Consider the following 27,661-nt stretch of genomic DNA (forward strand, 5'->3'; position numbering starts at 1 on the left):
GGTACAAGGACAGATATTTGGACTCTCAAACTTTCAAAATACTTAGTTGGTATAGTATTATTTAGACTGAAAGATTCAGTCGTGTGCGGGCGCTTCGGCGCACTGCGACCTACGACCCTTTACTACGACTGAAGGCACTCTGTTGAAATCCTGTTCTCCGACAAAATTTTGTTGGAACTAATCATATTACAGGAACGAGTTAATCCACAGTATGTAGGGTGACAAGACCGCCCACATCACTCACTCATTATGGTCATTATGTACGTAAATAGCGCATGTGATGAATATTCAAATTACACTAGCATGATTTACATATTTGAGTGGTCTGTAATGTCAGTTGTGGGCGGTACTTTTTTCTTTTGAGTTTGCCGTGGCCAAGTACAGTGTGCCTTCAGTCGTAGTAAAGGGTCGTAGGTTGCTGTGCACCGAAGCGCCCGCACACGACTGAATCTTTCAGTCTAAGTATTATTGTGAGAGTTCATTTTTAAGCTTTCAGAGTAAATGAACTTTTTATCATCAGGTGTGAAAATCAAAAATTTGATTTTCCCCATAGAGTAAATACAGGAATGGTGGCCATTTTGAATTTCAAATATTGGTACATGTAAATATCAGGTATTTGTCTCTTCAGTACTAAAATTTGCATGGTGCCCTGATTTCTGTTCTTAAAGGTATACTGTCACCTGTTCCAATTTTGCCACAGTCACTGTGGAAAGAGAAAATCTAAACCAATCACAGATTTTAAGAGGGTGGCCACTTTTTAAAAACAGCGCCCTCACATGGACATTTTGAATACCAAGGAAGGCCCCCTTTGACCATATATGGGCATATTTAGATTACAGGTGACTTCTCTGTGTCCCTTTTTCTATCCATAAATTACAAGTTTACATGACAACTGTTGGTTGATGGGTGAGCTTTAATCTAAGGATCATTATTAGGTTCAGCCAGGCTTGCCGCAAAATTTTACCAATGCTAAAAATACTGGTAATTTCAAATTATGGACATACTGGTTTTTTTCCTCATTGCAGACGGATATCAGCTCCAGGTTGAATCCAAAGGATGTGTTGATAGTGGTTCAAAACAGCCAACAATCTACACTTGATCTCATGAAGCGTACTATGTACACCATTTCCGATGAACTTACACCAATGGACCAAATTGGCATGGTCACCTCGGGAGGCAGTCACCACATCAACCAGATGCAGTTCTTCACTCGCGACAACCAAGAAAGCTTTGTCGATTTTGTAAAGGGTATGAAATTCAGCAGAGCTGTCAGGACATTGGGGGAGACAGTGGAGGAGGGATTCACAGTACTGAAAACAAACACACAGCACTGTTCACCCATACTGATTATCCTCACTGATGAACTCATGTACTATAATGACATCATCGATGATGTCGCCAAACTCAACAAGAAACTCAACGCTACAGTCTTGGTGTATCTCTTTGGAAAGGCAGCCGATAGCGATGAAACAAAGCGCATCGCCATGGAAACTGCCTGCGCCAACGGAGGAGCATGGGATATGATCACTTCCCAGGGTGCAGTGCAGCGAGTTGAGAACTTTGTCAAGTATGTGCCAAGGTAGGTGAATGGTTTGAAGTATGAGGCCAAGTTTGTTTTACCCAGTCATTCATTTTTTTAGTTCAACTAAAATAAATTGTATCATACTGGCAGTTTCAGAGACATTTTGATCAGAAATGAGAAAATCTCTCCCCAAAAACCTACAGGGGCAAGTCATCTGAGTAGCAAAATGCAATTTAATTTAATAAGCAAAGTTCTGTCAAGCATTAGGAAGCAACAGTGGGCAGAAAGGTGACTGCACCAGATGGAGAAGGAAGTATATGTAAATTAGTCTGCTACGACTTGTTCTCTATCAATATAGTTGGTCTTGCATGCCAGGTTTACATACAGGTTGTCTTTAATGTGGAAAGTCACAGGGGCGCACATTTGAAAAAGTTTAACAAATTTGTCATTACATTATTGAATGTCTTCTTCCTCTCCTCCTCTACAACAGTGACTTAACCTCTGTCCAATCACCTGTTTGGTTTGAGATGACCTATGACCTCTTAATACCCACGGTCCAATCAGATGCCATGGTAAGCTGCATGCCCATTGTGAGTGACGGAATTTTCCTTGGAACTCTCTGTGACTCCATCACGAAGGCGACCTTTGATCTATTTGAAGATGGTTCTGAGGTAGGCAGTATTCCATTTATAAGGCTCTATGCGGAGATAACTTCTTTCTACCAAAATTCATTTTTTTCAGTTTTAATAGGCTTGACACATTGTCTTAAAATTCATTTGCCCAATAAAAAATAGTATCAGAATAGCAGTTGCATGAACTGTAATGAAACATAGGTCATGTTGTCGGTGATGGTATGATGCATCCTTGCCATTTGACAAGATGCATAATTTTGTTAGATAAACTGGGAATAACCGCTCTTCATTCTGTGTCTTGTGTGTGTTGAACGTCTATGTTTTAGCATACTATAATAGTAGTTGTGGAAATGACACAAATTTAAATTGTATATACATGGAGGTATCAAAGTTGATGAATGCCATGTACTTCAGAGGTATTAGCTGACATGTACATTGCGTGAAATCTGACATTCCTCCAGTGTGTTGACATCTCTCTTAACCCTTTGAGCGCCAAGGTCAATTTTTGTCACCTTTCTAAAATTTACACCTGTCATTTTTTTTTAGATTTTTGCCAACATTTTGACAAACGCCCATAGCCAATGAAATGTGATGTCCATTTGGTCCAAAATTATCAAAATAAATAGACAAAAAAATCATAAAAATGAACAAAAAGTTGCAGCACTAAAATTTTAGTGGGAAAAATTACAGCATTCAAAGGGTTAAATAAGAGTCAATTTTGACCTTAAACCATTGACAAATTCAGACTCTAAATTGAAACACCTGACATCACTTCTTGGTCTTTTGGCGAGAGGTCCATATATCTTTCTTTCATGAATGTGACTTTGTTTGTGTACCGTCTATTTACTGTCTGTTCTGTGCTGTTTGTGTCTATGTTTACAACTATTGTCTTACAAATTCTGACCTAGTGTTATTGCATTATGGATTGGTATGATTGCGATTATTTTATTGAACAATGTTCCTGTAGAGCTTAAGTGCCAGTGGATTGGTTTTCTCTCTTCAGGTTTTTTCAATGTTAAAAAATTCAACTCGCCAATGCAGGAAACTTGTCCTGTCAGAGGATGAACTGAGCGCTCTCAGACGAGATGGTGCTCAGTGTGCCCCGCCTAAACCAAGAGGTACGTTGACATCCATTTACCAAAGTGAAGGAACTTGCTTGAAAATTTGGCATGAAAAGTTGGATGTGAAAATCACGGTACTATTTTGGACTGTTAGATATTCAGACTCTCAAACTTCCGGCAGTACTCCCGTGGTCTACCACTTGTGGGGGGCTCAAGCTTGATTTTGTGAAAATTGAACCATTCCCCATAGAGTTAACACAGGGATGGCGGCCATTTTGAATTTCAAGTGTCGGTAAATATATCTCCACCCACAATGGCAGTCCAAAAGAATACTTTGTTTTAGAGTCCAAATATCAGTCCCTTAGGCGCATTCAACCTTAAAGGTAAACGGTCACCGTAAATTTGCATCTTCCATATATGGTAAAGGGACGGGGCTTAAATTTAACATCAATCAAAATAAAATTATTTGTCCACATTTGTTGATTCATTAATCAGGCATGGAGCCAGGTGCTATTGTTGCTGTGGTGATCGTCGTCATGGTATTGGTTGCTCTGTTGGTGGTCCTTGCAGTCCTGATGCACAGACATAGAGGGAAAATTACCTTGAAGCTCAGAGCCGCTTGCAGGTATGTCAAAGAGGTCGTTGAACTATTCATAACAATGGCCATCCACATGGAAGGAGATTGCCTTAGGGCAGTCTTGAAAGCTATATATGGCCACCATTTTGAAAATTCATGGCCGTGATTAGCAATCTCACCACCTGTTCAGGGTGGATCTTTAGGTGCAGTGGACTTATGTTTTCGTTTCAAAATACGTGATACTACAACCAGGAGTGACAGTACATTACCAGTACATGACATTGTTATATACCGTAAAAAACCTATCAATTCGACCAGAAAAAAATTATTACGATTTTAATTGTCAAATTATAAGAAAATTAACAAAGCCAAAATAATTTTAGTGGTTAAATTATCAGGGATCTCAACTTTTTTGACAGTTCATAAGCGATATGCTTATTATCTTAGATGATTGAAACATATAAAGGGGACTTTCCTGTTGATCCGACTTAGACATTCTGTGCTGTACATTGTATTGTACTGTGTATTTTATCAAAAATAAAATGTTCAAAACAGTTTGTCATGACTGGTTGGTCAAATTATTAGAGATTGAGAAAGTCCCAATTAACTTCAGTAGCAGAACTGATAAGGGTAAAATAAAATAACTTTTGAGAAAAAAATAGGGTGGTCAAATTGATAGGGTTTTTATGGTATGAGATATTGTGAAGGTTTTACGGTAACACCAGTTTACAGTTATCTGCCAAGCAGGGTCCCTTTTTCTGGAGTTTAGGTTTTGAAAGAAATTACTTCAGATTGCAAATTAGAGAGTATTTTTTGGCCAAACCTGATACCATCAAATGATATGCTATTTCGGTAAAACCGTACCATAGTTGATTTCACAAAAAAAAAAGACCAAATCAACCAGAAGCTTGAGATTAAATAATGGATAAAGTGAAAAGAGACGCTGTGGAGACAGCAAGATTATCAATTTTCTGGAAAAATTTCAACGTTGTGAGGCAACTAAGCCTAAACCTAACAAGAACAAAAACATTGTCTCATTAAGCTGTTTCCATGACTACAGTTACCGTTCGTCTTTACAAGGAAATAAACTTTTGTATTGCAGATGTGTAAGGTTAGAAATGCCGTTTCAAAGCTTTTCTCTAATTATCCATTTTATTTATTTAATTATTTTTTTACTTAGGCCAAAAAAAAAAAAATAGTTTGTTTCTCATCCCCGTGCGCGTCAATGTAGACCCGCCGCGCCAACCTTTTTTTCTGCATCTCAAGAGGGAACGAAAAAAAAATGAAAAAAATCCACGATATCTTAAACGAAAAAGAAAAGTTTTCACTAAAAGAACAAATTAAACCATTCAGATCATACCAAAGCAACACAAATATTTTATGATATACAAAACTGAACTAGACAGAACATTGAACATCACACAGTGCTGTAACACTCCATTCAGAACTGTACACTATGTCATTGAAAGCTATCAAAACTGCATTCTGCACTAATAGTCAAAGCAGCACTTTTGATATGCTAAAAATTTGCTGTGCATTTATCTCTGCATGCATTCCTATGTTCTCATGTTGTAAGCGCGTTGTTGTTGATGGTTGAATAAAAAAAAAGTAGCAGCCAAAAAAAAAAACCGCGTCACCGCATCATTTTTGCAAGACGCCTAGGATGAGAAACAAACTATTTTTTTTTTTTGGCCTTACTTATTTATTTATTTATTTATTTGAAAAACTGGTGTCCTTAAGATTTGGTTCATTTCAGAGAACAAAGGTCAGCATCTAAATTTTGTTCAGAACACTTCACCAATATAAATTTCACCAGTTAGCTGTTCCAATTTGAACATCATTTGTTCGTCTACTTTGTCAGTGTATTCTATCTATGTCACAAATGATTATCAAGCCGGCATGTTCAAAGATACAAATTAAAAACAAGGTTTAATCAAACAAGATTGGTTCCATAGATGCTATTACACTTGTGTCATTAATCTGAAAAAACTTGAGATTTTTTTGCAAGATATTATGGACACAAGACTAGCGAAAATGATACACTGTAACAACAAAATATAAAAAATGTCATATTGAAAACTAGAATCGTTGAAGCTCCTGCTACGAAAAGCATCAGCAATAAACACATGCATGCAAAACTGACAAAATTTGTCAGAGTTTATGTTGGCAGCGGGCAATGTTTTGTATTTGATGCTGTATTTGTTGGGTATTTGTTTTGGTGGTTCAGGTGGTTGCAATCACATTGAATTCGTCAGACATGGACAAGTTGCTGATGATAAGGCGGCATTATCAGTTTCTTTCATTGATTTGCGTTGTCCATATTTTCTGTTGCATCATGGTTTTTGTGATGGCAGCATCCTAGCTACGACATGAGATTCTGTCTGGAATAATTTAGTGTAGCCATCCCAAATTTGATGTGTGATAATGGATGGTTCCAAAACCTTGTTCTTTTAGTGATTTGTCTTCTTCTGTCTAAAATTGACCACATATTGTACTAACCCTTGACATCTAAACCATTACTCATGAAAAATTTATTTTACGTTTTGTTTTCGTGACGTACAAAATTTGTCTTTGCTGAAAACCTTTCCAGTGCCAAAGACAAATTTGCCGCTTCTATAAAGTGTAACCCAGATGGTTGTTTTTTTTGAGATTTTTCCTAAAATTTTGATCAAAAACTGTAGTCAATGAAAAGTAATGTCCGTTTTGTCAAAAATTGTCAAAGAATTTACAAAAATATTCTCAAAAATTCGTGAAATTTTGCAGCAAAATTTTGGCGGGAAAATGTACAGCATTCAAATGGTTAACTATCTAGTACCAGCCACAGTGTACAGGACACTGTAGGTATGAAGTTATTTTTGATGTCTCCATGGTTGAAAGATTGAATACAGGTATAAGCATAAGTATTTATCAAGCTATTCTTTGACCCTGTCATCACCATGGTTTGGCCCCAAATTTATTGTTATCAATGGTGATTCTTCGAACAGAAATTTCTATGACAAAACAAAGATGAGAATGTATTCCACACGGTCATGCATGCAATCATTGCGAAATGCCAATATGATACATCTTTGTTGCTGTAGCACACCCTGGTTTTGCTCCTCATGCCGAGATGTATGATCAGATGGTTCAGTAAACTTTAAGTAGTTGTAACTTTTAATGATTATTAGCTCATATTTGGTATGCATATAAATACCAAAAGAGCTTATATGGTGAGTCGGTGGCGTCTGTATGTCTGTATGTCTGTATGTATGTATGTATGTATGTATGTATGTATGTATGTACCTGTATGTATGTATTTGCAGATGTATGTCTGTCTGACGCAAAAGCTCCCAAACCGCCACACCTACCATCTTAGAATTTGGTGTACAGGTAGACCCAGGGGTTGACATGTGATGTTGTTCGAATGAACATGTCAGTGTCAAAAATATGCAAATGAGGTAAAAAAAAAGGAAATCCTGCAAATGTGCAGGAGTGGTGGTATTAACTGAAACAGCCTACACCTCTGAGTCAGAGCTTCTATGATCTCTAACCTATTTGTATGCAGTGTACCTATTATGAGTAGGAGTGGTGTCAGTAACTGAAACAGCTTATGAATCATTTCCTGTCATTGTTCATGAACTGATACATGTTCGCAGACCTACTCAGACTAAGAGGGACTGTGTTGAAACATCTTTACTGTGCATGTTGCTAAAGTTAACCTCCAGTACCTAAGTTTCAGACGTTATTTACTTTTGTTTATCTTGTTTTTCTGGTTTAAATATTTCTTGAATGGACAAATTCAAACCAAATATGAGCACACTGTCCTTGACAGTATTTTTTTACTATTTTTGATTTTAATGTCAACTACAGTTTGTTGTTCTACTCTCAAAGGCATGTTGATATTCACAGTATTCAACTTGTCAACTCAGCCTGTACATGTGTACATGCAAATGTGTTGTTATTTTTGACAAGTGAATTCTGGTCTGGACTAGACTTGAATTCAAATGTAAACAACAGTGCATTTTATGTAGACACTGTGTTGACAAGGTAAATAGTGATGTTTCGACACGGTTTGGCAAGTAAAACAAGATCTTGCAATTGAAGCAAAGAATAAAAATATGAAAAATAATCATTAAAAGAATACAGCTACTGCCCTTTAAAACAGATCATTATTCTGGTGCCACTGGATAATGTAAAGATCGCCCCAGGATGTGTAAATTTCATTTCATATTTCTAAACATGCACATGTGTGTGATGCTTGTCCATCACACTTTGGGACTGTTTTTTTTTTCCAGTTCAACATTGTGATATGAAACAATAACATTCTGATGAATTATTTTTTTCCATGACTTTTTCACATTGATCTTTTCCATGACTTACTAATTGTTTATAAATGTCAGAACCAATTTCTTTTCAAGCTTCAACGATGATTAATCTTGTGATATTGCTACATTGCCCGCATGCTACAATTTGTCATGTTGACAGCTCTTTCTAGCACTCTGCAATGGGTGCAAAGAGTCGTGCAACATATACCCTTTAAGTGCCTGTTGATTTTTGACGTGTTTTGTAATATTATGAGGATCCTACCATCTATCACAGCCAGGCAGCCATGTTTTCATCAAGTATGTTTTGGTGTTCAGTCTGATTTATTTTCATGTACAGTGCCATTTCTCAGACTTGCTTTGATTTCTTTCACACTTGTACAACACATTGACTTTTCACATATACCTGCCATTGTACTGAACATTTTCTTTTGGCCACATACTCATCAACATGATGTGCATACTACAAAAGACAATCATATCTGTACACATGTAATAGTAATCAGAGTTGGCTTGTCCTTTACTGTAACAAGTTTTCATACTCAGTACTTAATTTAATCATTCCATACCGATTTCTTTCAAAAGCTGGCATTTGTATGAAATACCATGTATGAGTCATCAGATTAGTATTACAGGGCATTCTGTGTCTTTTGTGTGATATTTCAACATACAGTCACTTTAAATATGTCATTTTGGTGCCGATATACATGGAATCAGCCAGGCATTAGTCTAGAAACTGTTACCTACATGTAGCAGGTAACAGTTTGGATAACTGTTACCTTGAAGTTTGAAAACTCTACACAAGTGTACATTCCAGAACATTAATGAAGATGGCAGTGTCATGTTTGACTGAGATGAGAGAGGGAGGAAAACTTTCTTAATTTTTCAATGAAGTGTTTTGCAAAATACATGTTCACTGGCCATATGCAGGTGACAGATTCATTATTTTCTGTCAAGAGTTCCTCCAAACCCAAAGGGAAACAAATGCCAATCAATTTGCATATAACGTCCATCAGTTTGTTGGTTGATGTGATCCAATATGGCTGCCTTAATTGTGGCCATATTATTTCCCTAAGTTTATTTACAGAGCTATTATTTAGAGAAGAATTATTCCTTTCAACAATTACATACCATTGAAAGCGCGGAAATTTTGCCCAGCATATCTGCTGTGCACAGAAATGGTCACACGGGCAGTGAATTTTCCCTTATCCCGTTGAAATTTGACCATGGTCTTGCTCCCTGGTCATAAGAAAATGAAAATATTCTTTCTTTCTCAAGGTAGACTGTACCTCAGGAATAAATGAAGTTTTTCTCCTTTTGTTTTCATGGCAATCCAAAATTCAATTTTTCCTCAAGGAGTTCACACTGGCCATTTTGACCACAAGTGACTTTTCAGTAATTTGTTTCTCCTAACCAACATTTGCAGCGTTTCCCCCTAGTTTTATTCATGATTATTAAGAGAGAATTATTTATGATTTAAAGTTTCCTGAGGAAAGATTGAGAAAAAGTTTTAAAAGTCTTATTTTGAAGCACGTATCACCATACAGTCACTGTGTGACTCCATACAATTGCCATTTCACACACTGTGCCCCCACAGATCATAGTTCGTACAAAAATATTGATATCAGTACCTCATGATTTCACACAAAAGAATATGTAAAATTAGTTTCCCACCCCACATGTTACAGTATCTCAAAATAGTTACCATGTTAACATATGTTCACATTATTTTGTAGTGGCGTAAATTTATCTTCCCAGTAAATGTTACCGGTACATATTGTCTTCTTAATCTGTCCGGCAATAGAAGTAAAAATATTATTTGTTATCTGTAAAGAAAAAACATCTCTCTATTCCTATAAAGTGTCTCTATCTTTACTGTCGGTGAAAAATGTCCCGTAGACATAAGGTAGTTGCCGTGAATTTGTAAAAAACTACCTTTCACACTGGAAGAGCTATAAAAGGTAATATTTCAAGCTTATTACAATAAACAACATTTTCATGCATGCATTTATCTTACATTACTCTGACTGTAACGTAGTAGGCATAAGAAAAAACTTTGAAGTGTTTTCTAATCTAGTCTTTCTGTTCTCTTTTCTGGTTTTAATGATGGAGATAACTATAGAACGCTTAGTGCTCCTTCCTCTTGTGTTGCCAAATGTTGCAGACATTTTATTACTTTTAATAGATCTATGTTTCCTACAAGGTGAACTTTGGTGAAATGTTTTGACAAAATTCCTTAAAATTTCATAAAAAATGTCAGCATTGCCAGTAAAGGAGTAGATAAAACGATTTTTACCATGTACTACACAATCATATAGCTTGCGTATATCATGATATCATACCATCTTTTTGAACATCGTGGGGCTCTACATTTTGCCATAAATGGGATCATGTCAGTATCAGGGTGATTTGGTTCAAACTTCACTACATGCATGGCTATAGTCCAATGGTGAACCAACCCTGTTTCATGCCTTTTTTTTGTTTCATTTCTTGGTTTTTAAACAGGGATGAGGTGGCGGCAGATGAAGTAGTTGTCGATGGCAGCGCACATGAGCCGCTTCTAGATCTCTCGCCTCCCAAATCGCAGGAGCCACCCATGGTGCAATACGTGACTTCTCTTTAACCAATCACACCACAGACTCTAGAATTTTTGTTAGACGGGGATTAATGTATATATTTGCCTAATTAAACATGACTGCCTTATCTCTGACATGACTTCTTCTCCTGAATGTAATTAGAAGTAAGTGGGAGTTTCTTTTTTACTCGTAGGTACATGTAGATGTGAAATCTATCCCTGGTGTTCATGTCAGAATACATGTACTTCACCCTTTCACCTCAAGCATTCTGGTACAGCCCCATAGTGTTTTCTATGAGAGAGATGGAACAGTTTACTAGACACTGAGGGGTGAAAGGGTTACACTTTTGTTTTGTCGACTATGACAGGAGTAAACACATCTTAGTGTCGTCTCACTGCATCTTATGTAAGTTGGTCATCCGTTTGTCATCATCATTATCTACTCCTTCTGCTCTTCATCATCATCATCTCGATACAAAAATGATTTAGGTTACTGAAAAACCTGTGCTCAAGGTAGTATACATGTCCCTCGAAAGTGAAAGACTTAAACTTTTGCTGAAACTTTCCTGAATGAAACTTTCAACCATTCTCGTACCAAATCAAGAATAAAAATCAGGGGTCACCATGCCAAGTTTGGCAATTAAGCGAAACAAATTACCAAACATTTAACAATATTTGAAATTCAAAATGGCCGCCATCTTTGTGTTAACTCTATGGTGAAAAACAAAATTTTCAATTTTCGAAAAAACTGAGATTGTAAAAATTCTTTTTTCTCAAAAAGCTTTAAAACGAGCCGCTGCAAGTGGAAGACCAGACAAGTATTGTAAATATCTACGAATCTGAATATCTGTCCCCACGGCACATTCTACTGTAAGCTTGCTGAGGCATAACAAGTAATGCTGCTTTACATATGAATTATTATTAACCATAAATCCTGCGCATACCATCTATTCTCAGAAAACTTTCAACCTTTCTCTCTCAAAATCAAGAATGAAAATCGGGGACCACTGTGCAAGTTTTGGCACTGGAGAAATTTCCTCAGTAACATTTAACAATATTTGAAATTCAAAATGGCCGCCATCCGTTCGTTAACTCTATGGGAAAAATTAAATTTTTTTTCTGATTTTTTTATCCCAAGATCTTCAAATTGAGCCTACACAAGTGGTAGACCAGAAAAGAAATGTGAAAATTTGAGAGTCCGAATATCTGCCCCCAAAATATTTTCTACCTAAAAGCATAAATGACCTTATTTAGCATAATATGACTTTGAAGTGTGCGAAGTTTGAATGTGGTCTGGTCTAAAAAAACATCGGCTTATCATAATATTCTAAAATAAAGTAATAGTCATCATCCTTATCACTGTATATTCTGAAGTATAATGGTAATATGTGATCTTGATTTACCACTTCATCTGTCTGTTTCACCAGTGTATATTCAAACAGAAATCTGTGTATTGTCAAAGTGTCTATAATCTATTGATGTTAACTTGTTATAGAGTGATCAAATTGTAACTCACATAGCTTGTGAAATGTGTACTTACCACGTGACTTTCCCTTTTCTAACTGTCGTTTAGTTCATGGTATTAATGGACTCTGTGCTGTGTTGTGGAATACAAATCCTGTTTTGTTTTGTTTTTCAGTGCTGTATGCTGTGATAGATTAACAGATTAAGCAAAAGCATTTCCGTCTGGTCTGACCACAGCCCTTCTGTCATATCATAGAGGGGGACCGCATGTAGTCTGATTCTTAACATTCCTGCTCTAACATACAAGCAATAACATTCTCAAACATGAAGGCCAAACATACCATGCTTTTAATTTATTCAGTGCTTTCTGGACAGAATGCATATTTCTCTGACCTTGCCTCACATATTTACTCAAAAAACATCCTTTTTCAGTTTACATTTAAAAGATTCTAACATTTTTAGCCTATGTTTTTGTGGACAGGAGTACGCCATCTGTAGGCCTTGGCTGGTTTCCACATCTTTATGGAATTGTTTTTGCATCTATGGCCGTATCTCCACATCAGTGATACTAACTGCATGTGAAAACATCGCCCTTAATTAATGTCGATTTTGATGCTTCTCAACCGCAATTGCATCGACAGCGGACTACTACACACAAACTGTGATGAGACCAATTTAATGGGAAATTAAAAATGAAAGAACCGAGTTTCACCAAATTTGTTGAAATTTTATACAATCTAATAATAAATGCGGCACATGATTACAAAATTATACTCAATGTAATTTTCTTTGTGAGATGCAGAGTGTCCAGATAAATGGTAGGTCTGTCCGTGTATGTAAACTGTGTTTCTCCACAAGTCATACTGGCTTTTATGAGAAGAGCATTGTATGAATTCATGTTCATCGCTTTCTCTCGTAGAAATATTCATCATAATTAATGGTTTATATGTAAATATCGTAAAGCATTTTGTGATCAGCTTGCGTGATGCCTTGCTTATAGTAATTAGTGGACTTTGCTGTGCAGGTTTAATTAAGGTTGTATTTTGATACTGAATTGCATTTTGAGCCTTGCGCATACAGTGGGGCTGGATTTGATACAAACATAAACATTCTCTGCACATACAGCATCTGTGCCATCTTTCATGAGGTTCTCAGAATGTGTCGGTTTTAGTGAGGCGGTGTACATATTAATCAAACTGGCATGGGATCAGTGTCACATCATTTGGTATGCTGGTATGTTAATGGCATAGATATGCCATTTGCATGAAGAATGAATCATTTCATGAGCACTAAACCTAGCAACCTTCATCGTCCGTAAAGCATATGCTGCGGCCGCATTTACTGTGATATATTGTCCATACTCAGTGCACAGTCTTTACACACATTGTGTCATACACTGTCTATCTTAAAGGTATACTGTCACCTATTCCAATTTTGCCACAGTTACTATGGAAAGAAAAAATCTAACCAATCACAGATTTTAAGCAGGTGGCCGCTTTTTTAAAAACAGCGCCCTCACATGAGCATTTTGAATACCAAGGAACGCCCCTTTGACTATATATGGGCATATTTAGATTACAGGTGACTGTATACCTTTAAAAGAAAACTCAATTACTAGTGCCATGGCTATCCTGCTAGTTATTTCCATGTTCCACAATTTATTGTAAATCAACATTGTAAGCACAACTCAAATGATGGCTTTAACTGACTTGCACATGATCCATACCTGTCATATAAACATCGTTCCAATTTGCTCTGTCAGGTGTCAAATAAGTAAATCAACTCAGATTGTGACACTCTTACAAATAGAGAAACATTGTATATCATGTATCCACTTAAGGGGAAAACAGATATTCTAAGATATCAATGTCATTGTCCTCTGTTGTCCATATACTACAATATTTGTCATTCCGTGGACTATGGTCAGGACACAGTATTCACAGTATGTGTGAAAATCAGTTTTGTATTTTTGGATTAAAAAAGGTCTGATTTCAGTCTATTTGAGTGAATCTCTATGTAGGTACCTCTTATACAAGAATAAGAATGACACATTTAAAGGGACAAAGTCGGCCATTTTTCATGAATTTTGTTTGATACGAGATACTACTTATATATTGTTTGACATGTTGAAAGATACTGAATAAATGGGTGACCATGCATATATTTGACCCCAGTTTTAAACAAATTAAATGAAACCATGGCGAAAATGAATTAATGGTCATGACCATTAATTCATTTTCACGATGGTTTCATGTATCGTGTCTAAAACTGGGGTCGAATATATGCATGGTCACCCATTTATTCAGTATCTTTCAACATGTCAAACAATATAAGTAGTATCTCGTATCGAACAAAATTCATGAAAAATGGCCGACTTTGTCCCTTTAAGTTTCAGAGACAACCACACGTGACAAAGTATACCAACAGAATTGACAAAAGATAAGACGGTGTCAGTTCATCTCACTATTTATGAATTCACTTTAGATATTGTATGTTAGAATGTCATCCACTTAACCATCATCAATAACAGCAGATGCTGATCTGATTATAACATGTTACAGCAATTTGCAGTGCGAAGGTTGACAAATGCCCCAAGCTCAAGCACTGTGAAAATTGCATCATGCCGTAAACTATAATGATATTTTGTTTTAAACATTCTCTTGCTATACTCATCATTTTATGTGTCAGCAGATCTGAGTTTATTGTTCCCCAACCACAAGGTGTCACTTCTGTCCAAAAGTAAACCAACCTGTATAACTTTTCCAAGTAATTTTCAAGTAAAGTTTGTATAGCACATTTAATTAAATGACCATGCCATCACCATTTTTTTGCACCATCAACCATTTAATGCTTTCATGTTGATACACAAGTAAGATATGCATCAGTTTGGCAAAGACCCAAAGTTGCATGTTCTGTAAGTCTATCCTTTGCAAGCCATTTATCCGTCTGATCATGTGTTTTTTTGTGTACTTGAATTGGTGCAAGGATCATGTGCTATTATGGCATGCGTTAAAAAACATACTGTTGTACTTTCAACATAATCTTATCAGTTGATCGATATCGATTCAACATTTAACACAAATATCATGTCGCTAGTATAGATAATTCTGTAAATTTTTTTTGGAAAGAACAAAGTTTGACTCACGACAGTAATTTGGTGTGGTGATCTTACCAGATTACATGCAATTTGTCACTTTTGGGTCAATCTTGGTGACAGGGTACGCTTACCCATTCCAGACATCTGGTACCACCACTAGTGAGTGGTTCAAGATGACCCTGTTGTTATTGTCATTTTCAGTTTGTTTCTTGGACCTGGTAAATTATTTATTCACCTTGAATAATACTAATCATTGGATCTGTTTTGATGTCTACTTGTGACAAGATGACAGACGATATGCCAATATCCTTATTGTCATTTTAGTGAAATTCATGTACATTTGTACCACATTTTGATATTTAAACTTTGTCATTTATTAAAGGTATACTGTCACCTGTTCCAATTTTGCCACAGTTACCATGGAAAGAGAAAATCTAACCAATAACAGATTTTAAGCAGGTGGCCACTTTTTAAAAACAGCGCCCTCACATGGGCATTTTGAATACCAAGGAACGCCCCTTTGACCATATATGGGCATGTTTAGATTACAGGTGACTGTATACCTTTAACTCACATGCTCGAGCATTGAGACTAAAAAATTCCAAACCAAGGCATTAAGCCACTTTATTGGAATGTATAAATAGTTTCCATCAGTGGCCAGATGTTCTCATACAATATGCAAATATCCAACAGATATGCTAAATTATGACTTTCCTACATGTTTATTCATATCTATTCATTTATTCATCTCTTTGCAAATCCAAAAACACAGATGCAAATTTGTGGAATCCTATTGATAGAAGCTCCTGATAAACTGTGAATTGTTATTCAAGAGAATAAAAAACATAAAATGTTCAATGCTGACCTTACCTGTTTATGTTGATAATACTGACTGTTTTAATGGCTTTTTTATCTATTCTACTAGCTTTTGTATATCTAGAGATAGAAGCAATAACCAAGTTAACGTAGATGGTGAACTCCTATTAAATGGTGATGACGCATTGTAGCAGACCAGCTGATTGGTAGTTGAGAATTACACCGAGATGCAAGCCCATGAAAACTTCAGAAGTACAGGGGACCGTCTGGAATAGAAAGCTGGTTTGCATTTAACGAATGCATGCATATATGTGACACTTGAGCAACCTTGACATTTTGGAGGACATGGGTTAGGCCATTTTAAGAAAATTCTTTGTTTGCCATCCTTGGATTTTTGAAAAGACCTACCAGCCAGCCAGGGAAAAAACAAACACAGACAAAAATCACAAGTGTATTAACATAAACTCAATTTTTATTTGGTTTCTTTTGGAAAAATAATATTTTTATTTGTAATAGTGTTAACATTGTGTTTGTTTTCTTAATTTTCTCGGAAAACCTATCAGCACTGAGATGGCAAACAAAGAATTTTATTCATCGCGCCTTTAACGAGGCAGTCATTTGTTCTCCTTTGAAGGACAGAATCAGTGAAGGCCATGACTGTTTGTATAATTGGCCTTCACACAGGTGCGTGTGTGAATAATATGCAAATATATCATAAATATCAATATTAGTGTTAACAGTTAGATTATGCAACTGGAGTTTCATCCACTGATGAAAACTGCCTTTTTCAAGTGACTTTCACAAAACTTTCAATGATGAAATCATTTCTAGGTAGAAATAACAGGAAATTAAAAAATAGTCGAACTTTAGTGACAATGCTTTTGTAAATATAGTCTTCTGTGGAAAGGGCAATATCAAGAGGGATGTGGTAAGTGCAATTTTCTAATATTTTATTTTTTGTAATTGTTTTTTGGTCTGTTCGTTTCCTTTTTTAACTTAATTTCAACAAAGTTCGAGAAAATCCTGTAGAATAATACATAGCTTTCTTTACACTGTCATGAACCTCGGATGTTGGCAGCACAATAGACAATTTTCTGTGCTGCATGAGAGCTTCCAAGAAATGGTAGGGCTATCATAGGATGCTATTAAAAAGAGATCATGTGGTACATCCTCATACAGCATTGAGGACTGCACAATTGTTACAATTCTCTTTTTTTTCACTTTGACATTTAAAAGGTTAGATGTCATGTACATTGCTGCATTTTTTTTAATATACAAAGGTAACAGTTTCACTTCAATAGCTTTGCAACCAATTGGTACATTTGAATATTTAGGTCTTGTAAAAACTTAAAAATAGCAAAAAACCTTCACCGTATTTGCAAAAATGTTGATATTTGAAAAGCGATAAAATATATTTAATATGCAGACACACACAGATGGGCCAAAATAGCAGGGAAATTGAAACAGGTATAGGTGTAGTGTGATATAGGAAGGTTTTCACCCACCATCGCTGGTAATCCTAAAGTTGCATCTGTATATTTTTAACATGAAAGTTATTTATTTTCAAAATTTGCCTATACATGATCAGAAGTATCAGTTATGGTGCAATAAGGGTGTTGAACCCACAGACTGAAAGATTCTTTCTATAGAGGGCGCTACCTCCACTTTTCTCTTCAGAGCTATGAAACTTTCAGTACACTATAACCTGTACTTCAGCCAAAAAAAATCAGTATTTTCTGTCAGTACTTGTTCGTTTGAAGTATTTAAGATAATTTTGCATGAACTGCTTGTTGAAATGCTAACTTGCTAAACATGTGCAGGATTTTTACTCTGTTTGATAACAAAATCTTTGGTATTTCAGTGTCTGGTATCTTTGGGTTGTTTGAATGTCTTGTCTGCCTTTTGTGGTGTCAGTGCTTGAATGTGTACATGGGCTTCTTTGACCTTTGACTTTTGACATTCAGGTGTACCATTGTATTGTGTTTGTATTTAAAATGAACACTCATATATTTTTCACACGTAAGTTTTGTAAAAACATATTACATTCTTCCATTTTGATTGACGAATTCATTGTGTATTCCATTTCTTTATGATGTATTTTTAGGGTCTTTTTGTGAAATGTTATCTAAATCAATTCTTTTTTTGCTTGATAATCAGTGCAGAAGCTCAGACACAGGGAAAACATGTTGTATAACGATGAAGTATATGTATCTGTACATCTCAAAGTTTATTGAATGCAGAGGTCACTCACCAGTGTGCATGGCATGGACGTGATGTCAAAAATTAATCTGAAGTTAGGAGTATACATTTAGTACATTGCAGAAATTACTGCAAATTGCCATTTTATGGCTGGAACGTTTACAATCAGTAGCTTCAAGCAGGGCTTAAACGCCATGAAAACATCCCTTCTGAACAGTGCTCGTATACACTGTGTACTGATTGTGGTGTAATGTATTACAGTACTTGTTGAACATGTGCTTGATTTGTTAGTAAGAATGTTCATTTGATAAGCCGTTTGTGTGTGAGCGTTGCAGTGACTGAGAGTTTTACATGATGACAAGCAATCTTGGCTCAGGTGGAAGTTGCTTGATAGTTGTTGCAATGTGAAGTAAAATTTCATGGCGATTTGCAGTAATTTCTGTTGTGTATTTTCAAAGTGTGTATTATTGCATTGCCGGCCTGGCAAACTGACATTCTGGTGAGCATTAGGTCATTTCAATAATTTGTACATTTATTATAAACATATCATGGGTACTTCCACCCAGCTTCAAGTTTGAATTTTTAACTCATGAGCATCAAGCAACACTTAAAACGCTTAAGGCTACAGTAGCTTTAACATTTTAGATATATTTTTTGTAATTTTGCCTGCACAATGGATTTGTTCTACTCTTAAAGTCTTGTTGAAATGCCCAATATTCTATCATACTGCTGGTATGTATGTTCTGTCCAATGGTATTGTTGACTGCCTAAGTATAGATTTGACCAGAATTGTCCTCTGAACTATTACATTATTTATTGTACTCTGTGCTCTAGTGTGTCGGCAGGAGCAAAACTTGGCATTTCACCGTACTTTTTGAAGAAGAATGAAAAAAGTATTCAGTTTTGTTGAACAAAAATTATTTTCAAAATTATCAAAAGCTACAGCAGTTTTACTTTTAAAAATATCAACAGTGGTAATACTTGCCTAGTATTTATTAGTGTAAAGGTTATACTTCATGTCAATTCCTATGGCAGCAGTATTCTTGGCTGAAAGAAACGGTAATTAACCATTTTGAGTGCCTTTAATTTTCTCCCACTAAAATTTTAGTGCAAAATTTTACCAAATTTTATGAATTTTTCTGTAATTTTTTGATAATTTTGGACCAAATAGGCATCACATTTCATTGACTACAGTTTTTTCTCAAAATTTTGGCAAAAATCTGAGAAAAATTGACTGCGGTTTATTGTATAAAGGGGACAAAAATAGACTTTGGCGCTCAAAGGGTTAAGTGAGATTTTTTTAGAGGTAGTATTTAACTATATACATTTGAAGAGTGAATGAATAGAAAATACACAACAGAAATTACTGCAAATGAGCATGAAATTTTACTTCACATTGCAGCAACTATTAGTAACTTCCACCTGATTGTTTGTCATCATGTAAAAACTCTCCATCACTGTAACGCTAACATACAATGTTTCATCAAATGAACAGTCTCACTAACGAATCAAGCACATGTTCAACAAGTACTGTAACACATACACCACAATCAGTACACGGTGTGTGCGAGTGCTATTCAGAAGAGATTTTTTCATGGTTTAGAAAATGACAAAACCAACACTCATTGTGAGTCCACCAAGTATTGACTGTACTGTACAATGTTTGTTGCAGAAACAAAAGTACAGATCGTTTTACAAATCGTTAATTGTTGTGCTGTGAGCTGAACAGCCACAACTACCACATGAATCTTTTGTTAGTTCATGAAGGGAATTGGAATGGTGTTAGTTGTGAGTTAATCACAATGAAAAAATGTATAAAGAGATTGTATTATAATTAAATTGTTTGAAAATTACATTTCTAATCTATTCTTAATACTTGGTAAGTTTTTCCTATTATTTATAACATGTAAAATAATTGGTCACAAATAAGTTATTCTAGGTGTTTGTTTCATGATCCTTTAAGTAAAACTTTGGGGCCAATTTTTACAGAGATTGCCAATCATTTCAAAATTCCATGCTCACTTTTTTGATCATTCCATTTACAACTCAAGCGTTTTTAATGTCAGATGGCAACTTGACATAGTTGCATGCAGATTTTTAGCATATTTTACATTTTCAATCAAAGTGTTACAATCACTGGTTCGGTTTACTTGCATTTGTTGTCAGTGCCTTAATTTAAAGAGTGTGAAAATAAAATTTCACACTGGTTTGTTGTTCACTTCAGCTTTTAAATGCATCATTTTCCTTCAACAATTACATCACATGATTGACTCTACAAATCTACTTTGTTGGTTTGACCAAACGTCCTACGCAGGAGTAAATTAATACATATATGCAAAACAGACATATATGCAAATGTAAGCAAGTAACATGTGCAGAGACCAGGCTGCATGTAGACATTAAAGGTATACTGTCACCTGTTCCAATTTTGCCACAGTTACCATGGAAAGAGAAAATCTAACCAATCACAGATTTTAACCCTTTCACCCCCAGTTCCCTGTATACAGGTCCAACTTTACCATTGAAAACAATGGATTTGGGACAAACCATGGTGGTGAAGGTTTAAGCGGGTGGCCGCTTTTTTTAAAACAGCGCCCTCACATGGGCATTTTGAATACCAAGGAATGCCCCTTTGACCATATATGGGCATATTTAGATTACTGGTGACTGTATACCTTTAACTGCACCTCAAGGCCATTCATGGTATGGTCATCTTGAAGTGTGTGCAGTAGAATATTGAACTTACACAGTTGATAGTTTGACATTTTGACAACGAAGTTTGCCAAGTCACTTGTTCTGTAGTCACGAGGGACCATTGTACAGGCAATTTTTTCATTTTACAAGTCTATCTCAATTTCACTGTTATCACTACAGTCATTAAACTTTACAGTTGTGTTATCTTTTTGGGAGGAGAAAGGACATTGTCCTGGAAATTGTACGTGAAAATGCTCTTAATTTGAAATGCCCTAGTTTTGTGCGTTTTTTTTCATTGGTAGCTGGTATTTTGTCTATGCTGCAGGTCTTTTATATGGATTTTGATAGATTAGCTCCACAATTCGGAGCTGCAGGTACGTGTGAAAACATGCTATCAATAAATTTGCAACGGAACTCTTAACAAAATCACTGATCTGTATGTATCATTTCTTTACCACACACTGATATGGCAAAACTGTTTCCACACGGAGTTGACCTTTAATTTTGATCAGTATTGAAACTCGTCATGCTTCCAACATCATTCATTCTTTCAGAATTTTATTAATTTATCCATGATATACAAATTTGCTTCTTGATTCAGCAAATGTTATTTCATCACCAAAATATTCATTACTTACTAGGAAAGGGTTGACACACAGAATTGGTACTGAACAATCATGGATAAAGATTCAGTTTAGTTGGTTTTGATGAGTTGTAAGATCTTTTCACCTTTATACTGCAAAATACTGATGTTTTTGAATGAATTTCTTGGTAAACTAAAATTTTGGATGAGTGTGGTGAACACTGAAAGCCAAATTGTTTCAAGAATTATTTGCTTTGTCCTGTAAACTGAAAGATAACAATTTCAGATCTGTTAGGGAACGGTTTCTATTCCCTCATGTTAATGGTCTGTGCTAAAGAAAAAGAAACTTAAAATTGAAACCTGTGCTTTCAGCAATATATGGGAAAATTTTCAATATCAAAATACACAGAATAGGCATGATGGTTTTCAATGTCCCATTATTGTAGTTTTTGAATGTAAAACATATCACCTATCATGTTATTGAGCATCTTCTGAGTGAAAATAAATATGTGAACTGGTTTTGAAGTCTTTTATTTTCATTTCTAATATTTTCTGTCTGTGAAGCTGAAAATGAAAGGCACCGGTGATACATTCAGTTTCTCAACTAAGACATTATTAGTGAGGTTGAATTTTGTGTAATGTCAGGGTTTACTTTTCATGGTGGATCACCAAATTATTGATTATTATTGTGGTATTGTGCCATTTGTTGAGCATGCGTAATAATGCAGTTGTTGTGCCCTTTCGGAAATAAAGGAATCTTGATATTAAAGTGCCAACGATGTTTATTTTTCTGTCAAGAGAAACACCTGTAGATTCTCACAAGCTGGTGTTGCTCACAAGGCATACTACTACTAAATAGTTGACATATTTTACATTTCCTGCCATCTGGCCATTGTAGCTCTTTATGTAACATGGTCAATACCAAGGGGTGTAACATTTGATATCCAGGGGGGATTCTAGAAGATTGATGAGGTAGCATTTTTCCACTCTCTCTCTCCTTTTCTTCTTGTCAAGCCTTCTCTGGCTGAGTTTTTTATTGACATTTGCCCACTTATGTAGGATCTGCTTGTCCCATTGCTATAGAAGTTTATATGCATGTTCCTAAAGTTGAACTCCAGTACCTAAGTTGCAGACCTTATTTACTTTTGTCATTCTTGTTTTTCTGGTTTAAATATGTCTTGAATGGACCGATTCAAACCGAATGTGAGCGCAGTGTCCTTGACGCAATTTTTGTTTATATGTCAACAACAGTTTCCTGCTCCATTTCTCAAAGCATGTTGAGATACAGTATTCAGCTTGTCAACTCAGCCCTGTACATGTGTAGACAGCTTTGTTATTGTTGACAGGTGGTTTTTGGTCCAAATTAGAATTCATCTGTAAATAACAACAGTGCAGACAACACCAGAAGACGCTGTGTCAGCAAGCTAAACAATCTTTTTCAACATGCTTTGGAGAGCTAAACAAGAACTTGCAATTGACATACATGTAATTATACAAAGTTACATCCACTGGCCCTTAAAATATAGTAATTATTGAGGTTTTTTGTGCGAGAATTATGCATATTATTTCAATGTCCAATTGGTCCAATTTGCATATCATTTGTTGTGAGCAATAAAACCGATGTAAAACGTCCTTCCAAATACGTTTTTTTTTGCAACATAGGCATAGCCTATATGGTTCTATGTCATATGGTAGTTCTAATTCAATGTAAGTTTGTGTGTGTCTCTCTCACACTCTCTGTCTCTAACTTGCTCGCTCACTCCAACCCTGGCCAATTTTTGTAAAAAATAAGTCAGAATAATGTTGAAATATATCTACGGTCTCTATCTTGCTCGCTCACTTCAAACTCAATTTTTGTAAAAAACAATAAACCTAAAAGTTTTACCTGATTTTGCTTCATGGCTTTTCAAAACCTTATGAATTTCCTAAAAAATCTAAATTTTCCTAATTTTTGTCACCGTGTTCCAATTTCCCATCTCTGGAATATTGCATCTTCAGATGGTCTCCCAGATTCTTTTTGTCCACAATGCAGCCATGCTGATAGCCACAACAAAAAACAAAGAAGTCTTGGCTTCGCCTTCTTTAAGTTAAAACATGAAATTTATTTGCATAATTGCCAGAACATGATCAAAGCCTTACATGCTACATCTTTTGAAGATAACAACTCTCTATTAACTGTGACACTAAAGTTACAAATGCCCATACTATATGTAATCATCAGGGTCAGCGCTCTTTAGGTCATTGACAATTTCAAGCAAGATTTCTTGCGGCAGTTTTTCACTGGTGTTTTGGAGTGTCTTTCCCCAAGCGTGTTCGTGTGGCAAATGGTAAGAACTATAGTAACACAACAAGAACAAGATGTACAATGTGTTTGATAGTTTCCATAAGAGCTCAATTTTTTCAGACATTGGACTCATCTCGAATGCTCCTGGCAGGTCTTCTTAGGAACGAACCAATCCAGGCAACATATCAACTCTGGTTGTTCATGACGTGTTGTAGCCACTGCGTTATTGCAAATGTAGTTTGTTATACCGAGGAGCACTTCCTGAGAAAATTGAGCTCATACGGCAATACACATGCAAAACTTCTCTGTTGGAGAGCTTAATCTGAACACGGTCCCACGATCAGAACGATCGAACAGTACACACCCTGAACAATCACTTTTCCAAAACTTATGAACAGTATTTAATATTGTAGCACTCTCTTGCAAAAATTTAGCCCACATAAGACTCAACAGGAATAAAACGCTTTGTTCTGAAAAATATAACTTACTAAGTGATTGTAAATGCCGACAGCGTAAACAATAAACCAAATGTACATTGATCCAATATACATGAAGTATGAATAGAATACTTGAAGAACTGACAAATATATCTTTAACATCTTTGACAGAAACAGCCACACTGAGAACAAGCAAAGTTTACTTCATACATCTTACGGTGTGCAGAGTTTGATAATTCTACAGCCATAAAGGCAATTTCACATTGCACGACCAAAATTTTTGCCAAAAATTTGGTGTTTCTATTTTTAGGGTTTATTAATAGCTTTGCTGAGGTTGTGCCCTTTCTCTTTTGAAATGAAAAGCAAAGGCAATGGTTTGGTGATATTGTTTGTTGTAAGGACTCTACTGAGGTTTCCTTTGTGAATGACGATAAACGTTTCTGCTTTAATAGGCCTTGGGGACAAATATTAGAACTCTCCACTTTTCGTATTTCCATGTAAAACAACATGCATAGTGCAGCAGATGTCATCTGCACATTAACCTTTCACCACTATGGTATGGTCCAAGCCCACTGTTATCAATGGCCAACTTGGACCTGTTCATATGGGAATTGGGGGAGGGAGGGTGGGGGGTGAACAGATTTAAACTTGACATGGCAACACTTAAGATTACAATGTTTTAAGTACTAAAAATGATGATTTTTATGTTGGGCAACTTGTTGCACTGAATATCAGAGCGGTGAAACACCTTCCAAATTGCTATTGATGGCAAAATTAACACAGCAGAAAGTGTACATGAAGTGACAGACGCTGGATGTAAAACAAATGACTTCACATATCAATTCGCAAGGGATGTGCAGCTTGATATTCTTTCCAAACACCAAAGGAAACTGGATTGTCAGCTTCACATCCCTAAAATACATAAGAGACTATTTCAGTCACTCTGTAATGCTTCATAAAGTATACATATGATAATAAGCCTTCTACAACCCTTGGTGCCCTTGGTCGAAATGCGGAAGGGTCCAATAAGGCAATGGGGGATGACCTCACTTCTGCCGCATGACGTCACACAACAAAACGTCAGGGCTGCACAGATCATCTATTTTGGCTCTGTTTGGTGAGAATGTTCAATACCTCAACTCCACTTGTGCTCTCTGACAAAATACTAGTATTTGGGGGGGGGGGAGTTCAACACCTCATCTGTGCTATTGCTTATCTGACCAAATACTAAGTATGCTAGGCTTTAGGGGTGGATGGTAAATTAAAACTAATACACAAAATATTGGATTGTACAAATTTCAGTCACACTAAAATGATGACCCAGTCAACAGCAGTAAGACACAATCAGCTAATCAAACTGTACAGAAAAGTATTATCAATTATTTGCTACCAATTTTTGTGACAGACACTTTTTTTCATTGCATCATTTTTGTCTCATTTTTTTGAGCTTCAACCAGAATCAAACATAGCAGCACCAAAATGGCAGACTCTCTCAAGTGATTTATATTTCAGGTCAAGAGAGAATTTGCCAATAGACGTTGAAACAACGTGCAGCTAGGGGCAGGTGTAACCCTAAACAAACATTATTTTCACGAGGGACGACGCAGTATCTTGATATCCCAGAACCTGGACATGATCTGATTCAAGGTACAACACACCTCAACACCAAGGTTTACCCCTCAACTGTAGAATTTTGGTTGACGCCCATTGTTTTCAATGTGATGGAGGGATTTATTCACAGAAGAAGGGGGTGCATGAGCTGAAAGATTAAGGGTTTAGCTTCTGCTTAAAAAAATTCACTCTGAATTCTCTGTCTTCCATTAGCAAATCAAGGACACTCTAGAAATAATCTTCGATATTAAATTTACAAATTTTTTCAACATACAATAACTTAAAATTTTTTTCAAAAGTAAAGGATTATTCTATGAAAGTACTGAAAATAAAAGGAGGACAATTTGATATTTTTTACACAATGCTATCTTTAAAGAGCAGAAATGTAACAAATACAGTCGTTTGCATTTTTGGGGTAAAATCTGTCGTTATATTTTTTCTGCTCTCTCTCTCATGCACACACAATACGACCTTACAAATATTAAAAGTACATTTAAATTCACCATGTACAGAAGCAAGGCTGAGTTTATATTTACAGAATGGACTTCAAGCGATGAAAATGACTGAAATAAAGGAGAGCCTTGTTTGTATACACGTCCAGGCTCACGGAACATACTCATTACGGTGGAAATCAGTGCATGTCTGAGGGTACCTTTTAACCCTTTCAACAGCATGGTTTGGTCCGAACCCATTGTTATCAAAGGTGATTGCCGACCTGCTTACAGGGAATCGGGGGGTGACAGGTTGATGGTGAATGAATACTCACATGCCCCCTAAGATAGCAGTGAATTACACAACAGCTTAGCTTCCACCCAGTAGTAGTCAATCTTGCCACATTCAGAAGTTTTCTAAAAACATTGACATTGACATTCTATCCTCAACTCAGACCTCCGTATTAGGTTAGCATGTTGATACCTGACAGCATACAGAGGCTTATGGAAAAGCACCAGATAAGAGGGTAATTAAGGCATTACATAATTTCTCTATTTGAGTACAAATGCCCACTGGCACAGTAGACTTTTGGTTGTTCAAATCCACCTCGCAATACGCCAGGAAATGTTCCACTTTTTCTCAACTCCACAATCCAGAATAACTTCGTTCTATAATGTTACATTGAACAATTTATGTTACTGATTTTTTCTTGGAGTTACATGTCATCATTTCATGGTTTTTTTTTCAAAATATACGCAGTCGCTCTCTGAATTACCATTTTCTCACAACGTATGCGCCATCCACTAACCCAATAATTTTTTGAAAGCATGACTGCTGGTTCAAGTCTGAACCAGTAACTCCGGAGTCCAATTTTGCAGGGAGCTATTGGAAAGTCCAGCCACAATGCTTCAGGAGACTGGCAATGCAGTTTACAAGCATAAAATAAGGCTGTCAAAGATTTTACTCATGAAGCAATTTTCATCTAGGGGGGTCTGTCCCGCATCCAAGACAATATGAGGAGCATGCATGTGGGCTGCACATAGACTGAATCCATATGTATCAAAAGTTTTTCATCCCAACTTCGGTGAGGTCTAGTCAGCTACCACAGACAGTAATTTCTGACAGCCTCCATTCACATAAATCTGGCAGAGAATAGATGGGGGGCATGTTCACTTCACGCACAGGAATCCTCTAACATTGATTAAGAAGGTCTCTAACTTCCTCAAGAAGGCGATCTTGTTGGGTCTGTCGAAAACGAGGGCTTCGTTCGGTGGGGTCAGCTGATTGAAAGCGTCTGCAAGACGTTGGTAATACGCAGGATCTGTCTGGCTCCTCAGGAGACTGTGCACTAATTCATTATACAAACCCTGTAAAGT

At 36.2% G+C, this 27,661-nt stretch overlaps 3 protein-coding genes across 5 annotated transcripts in view; 2 read left to right on the top strand and 1 right to left on the bottom strand.

Moving 5' to 3' along the window:
* LOC139142353 (uncharacterized) overlaps positions 1-17,502 on the top strand; it is a 40,578-nt gene extending 23,076 nt beyond the window's left edge. Inside the window, exons 15-20 of one of the 2 annotated variants that reach the window (XM_070712268.1) lie at positions 1,026-1,579; positions 2,013-2,193; positions 3,158-3,272; positions 3,711-3,840; positions 10,599-10,833; positions 16,155-17,502. In XM_070712268.1, the coding sequence (XP_070568369.1) occupies positions 1,026-1,579; positions 2,013-2,193; positions 3,158-3,272; positions 3,711-3,840; positions 10,599-10,716 (1,098 nt within the window). In that variant the 3' untranslated portion in view covers positions 10,717-10,833; positions 16,155-17,502. The remainder of the gene's footprint in view (positions 1-1,025; positions 1,580-2,012; positions 2,194-3,157; positions 3,273-3,710; positions 3,841-10,598; positions 10,834-16,154) is intronic. The other variant, XM_070712269.1, reaches the window with a different exon arrangement.
* LOC139142359 (complement C1q and tumor necrosis factor-related protein 9B-like) overlaps positions 1-27,661 on the top strand; it is a 98,193-nt gene that overhangs the window by 47,756 nt on the left and 22,776 nt on the right. The gene's annotated exons all lie outside the window — the stretch shown is intronic.
* The window catches only part of LOC139142354 (exportin-4-like), an 87,828-nt gene continuing 83,766 nt past the window's right edge, over positions 23,600-27,661 (bottom strand). The window contains exon 23 of the mRNA XM_070712270.1: positions 23,600-27,652. Within this exon, the coding sequence (XP_070568371.1) occupies positions 27,455-27,652 (198 nt within the window). The 3' untranslated portion in view covers positions 23,600-27,454. The remainder of the gene's footprint in view (positions 27,653-27,661) is intronic.

The sequence above is a fragment of the Ptychodera flava genome, chromosome 10 (genome assembly GCF_041260155.1).
Source record: "Ptychodera flava strain L36383 chromosome 10, AS_Pfla_20210202, whole genome shotgun sequence".
NCBI classification, from domain to species: Eukaryota; Metazoa; Hemichordata; class Enteropneusta; family Ptychoderidae; genus Ptychodera; species Ptychodera flava.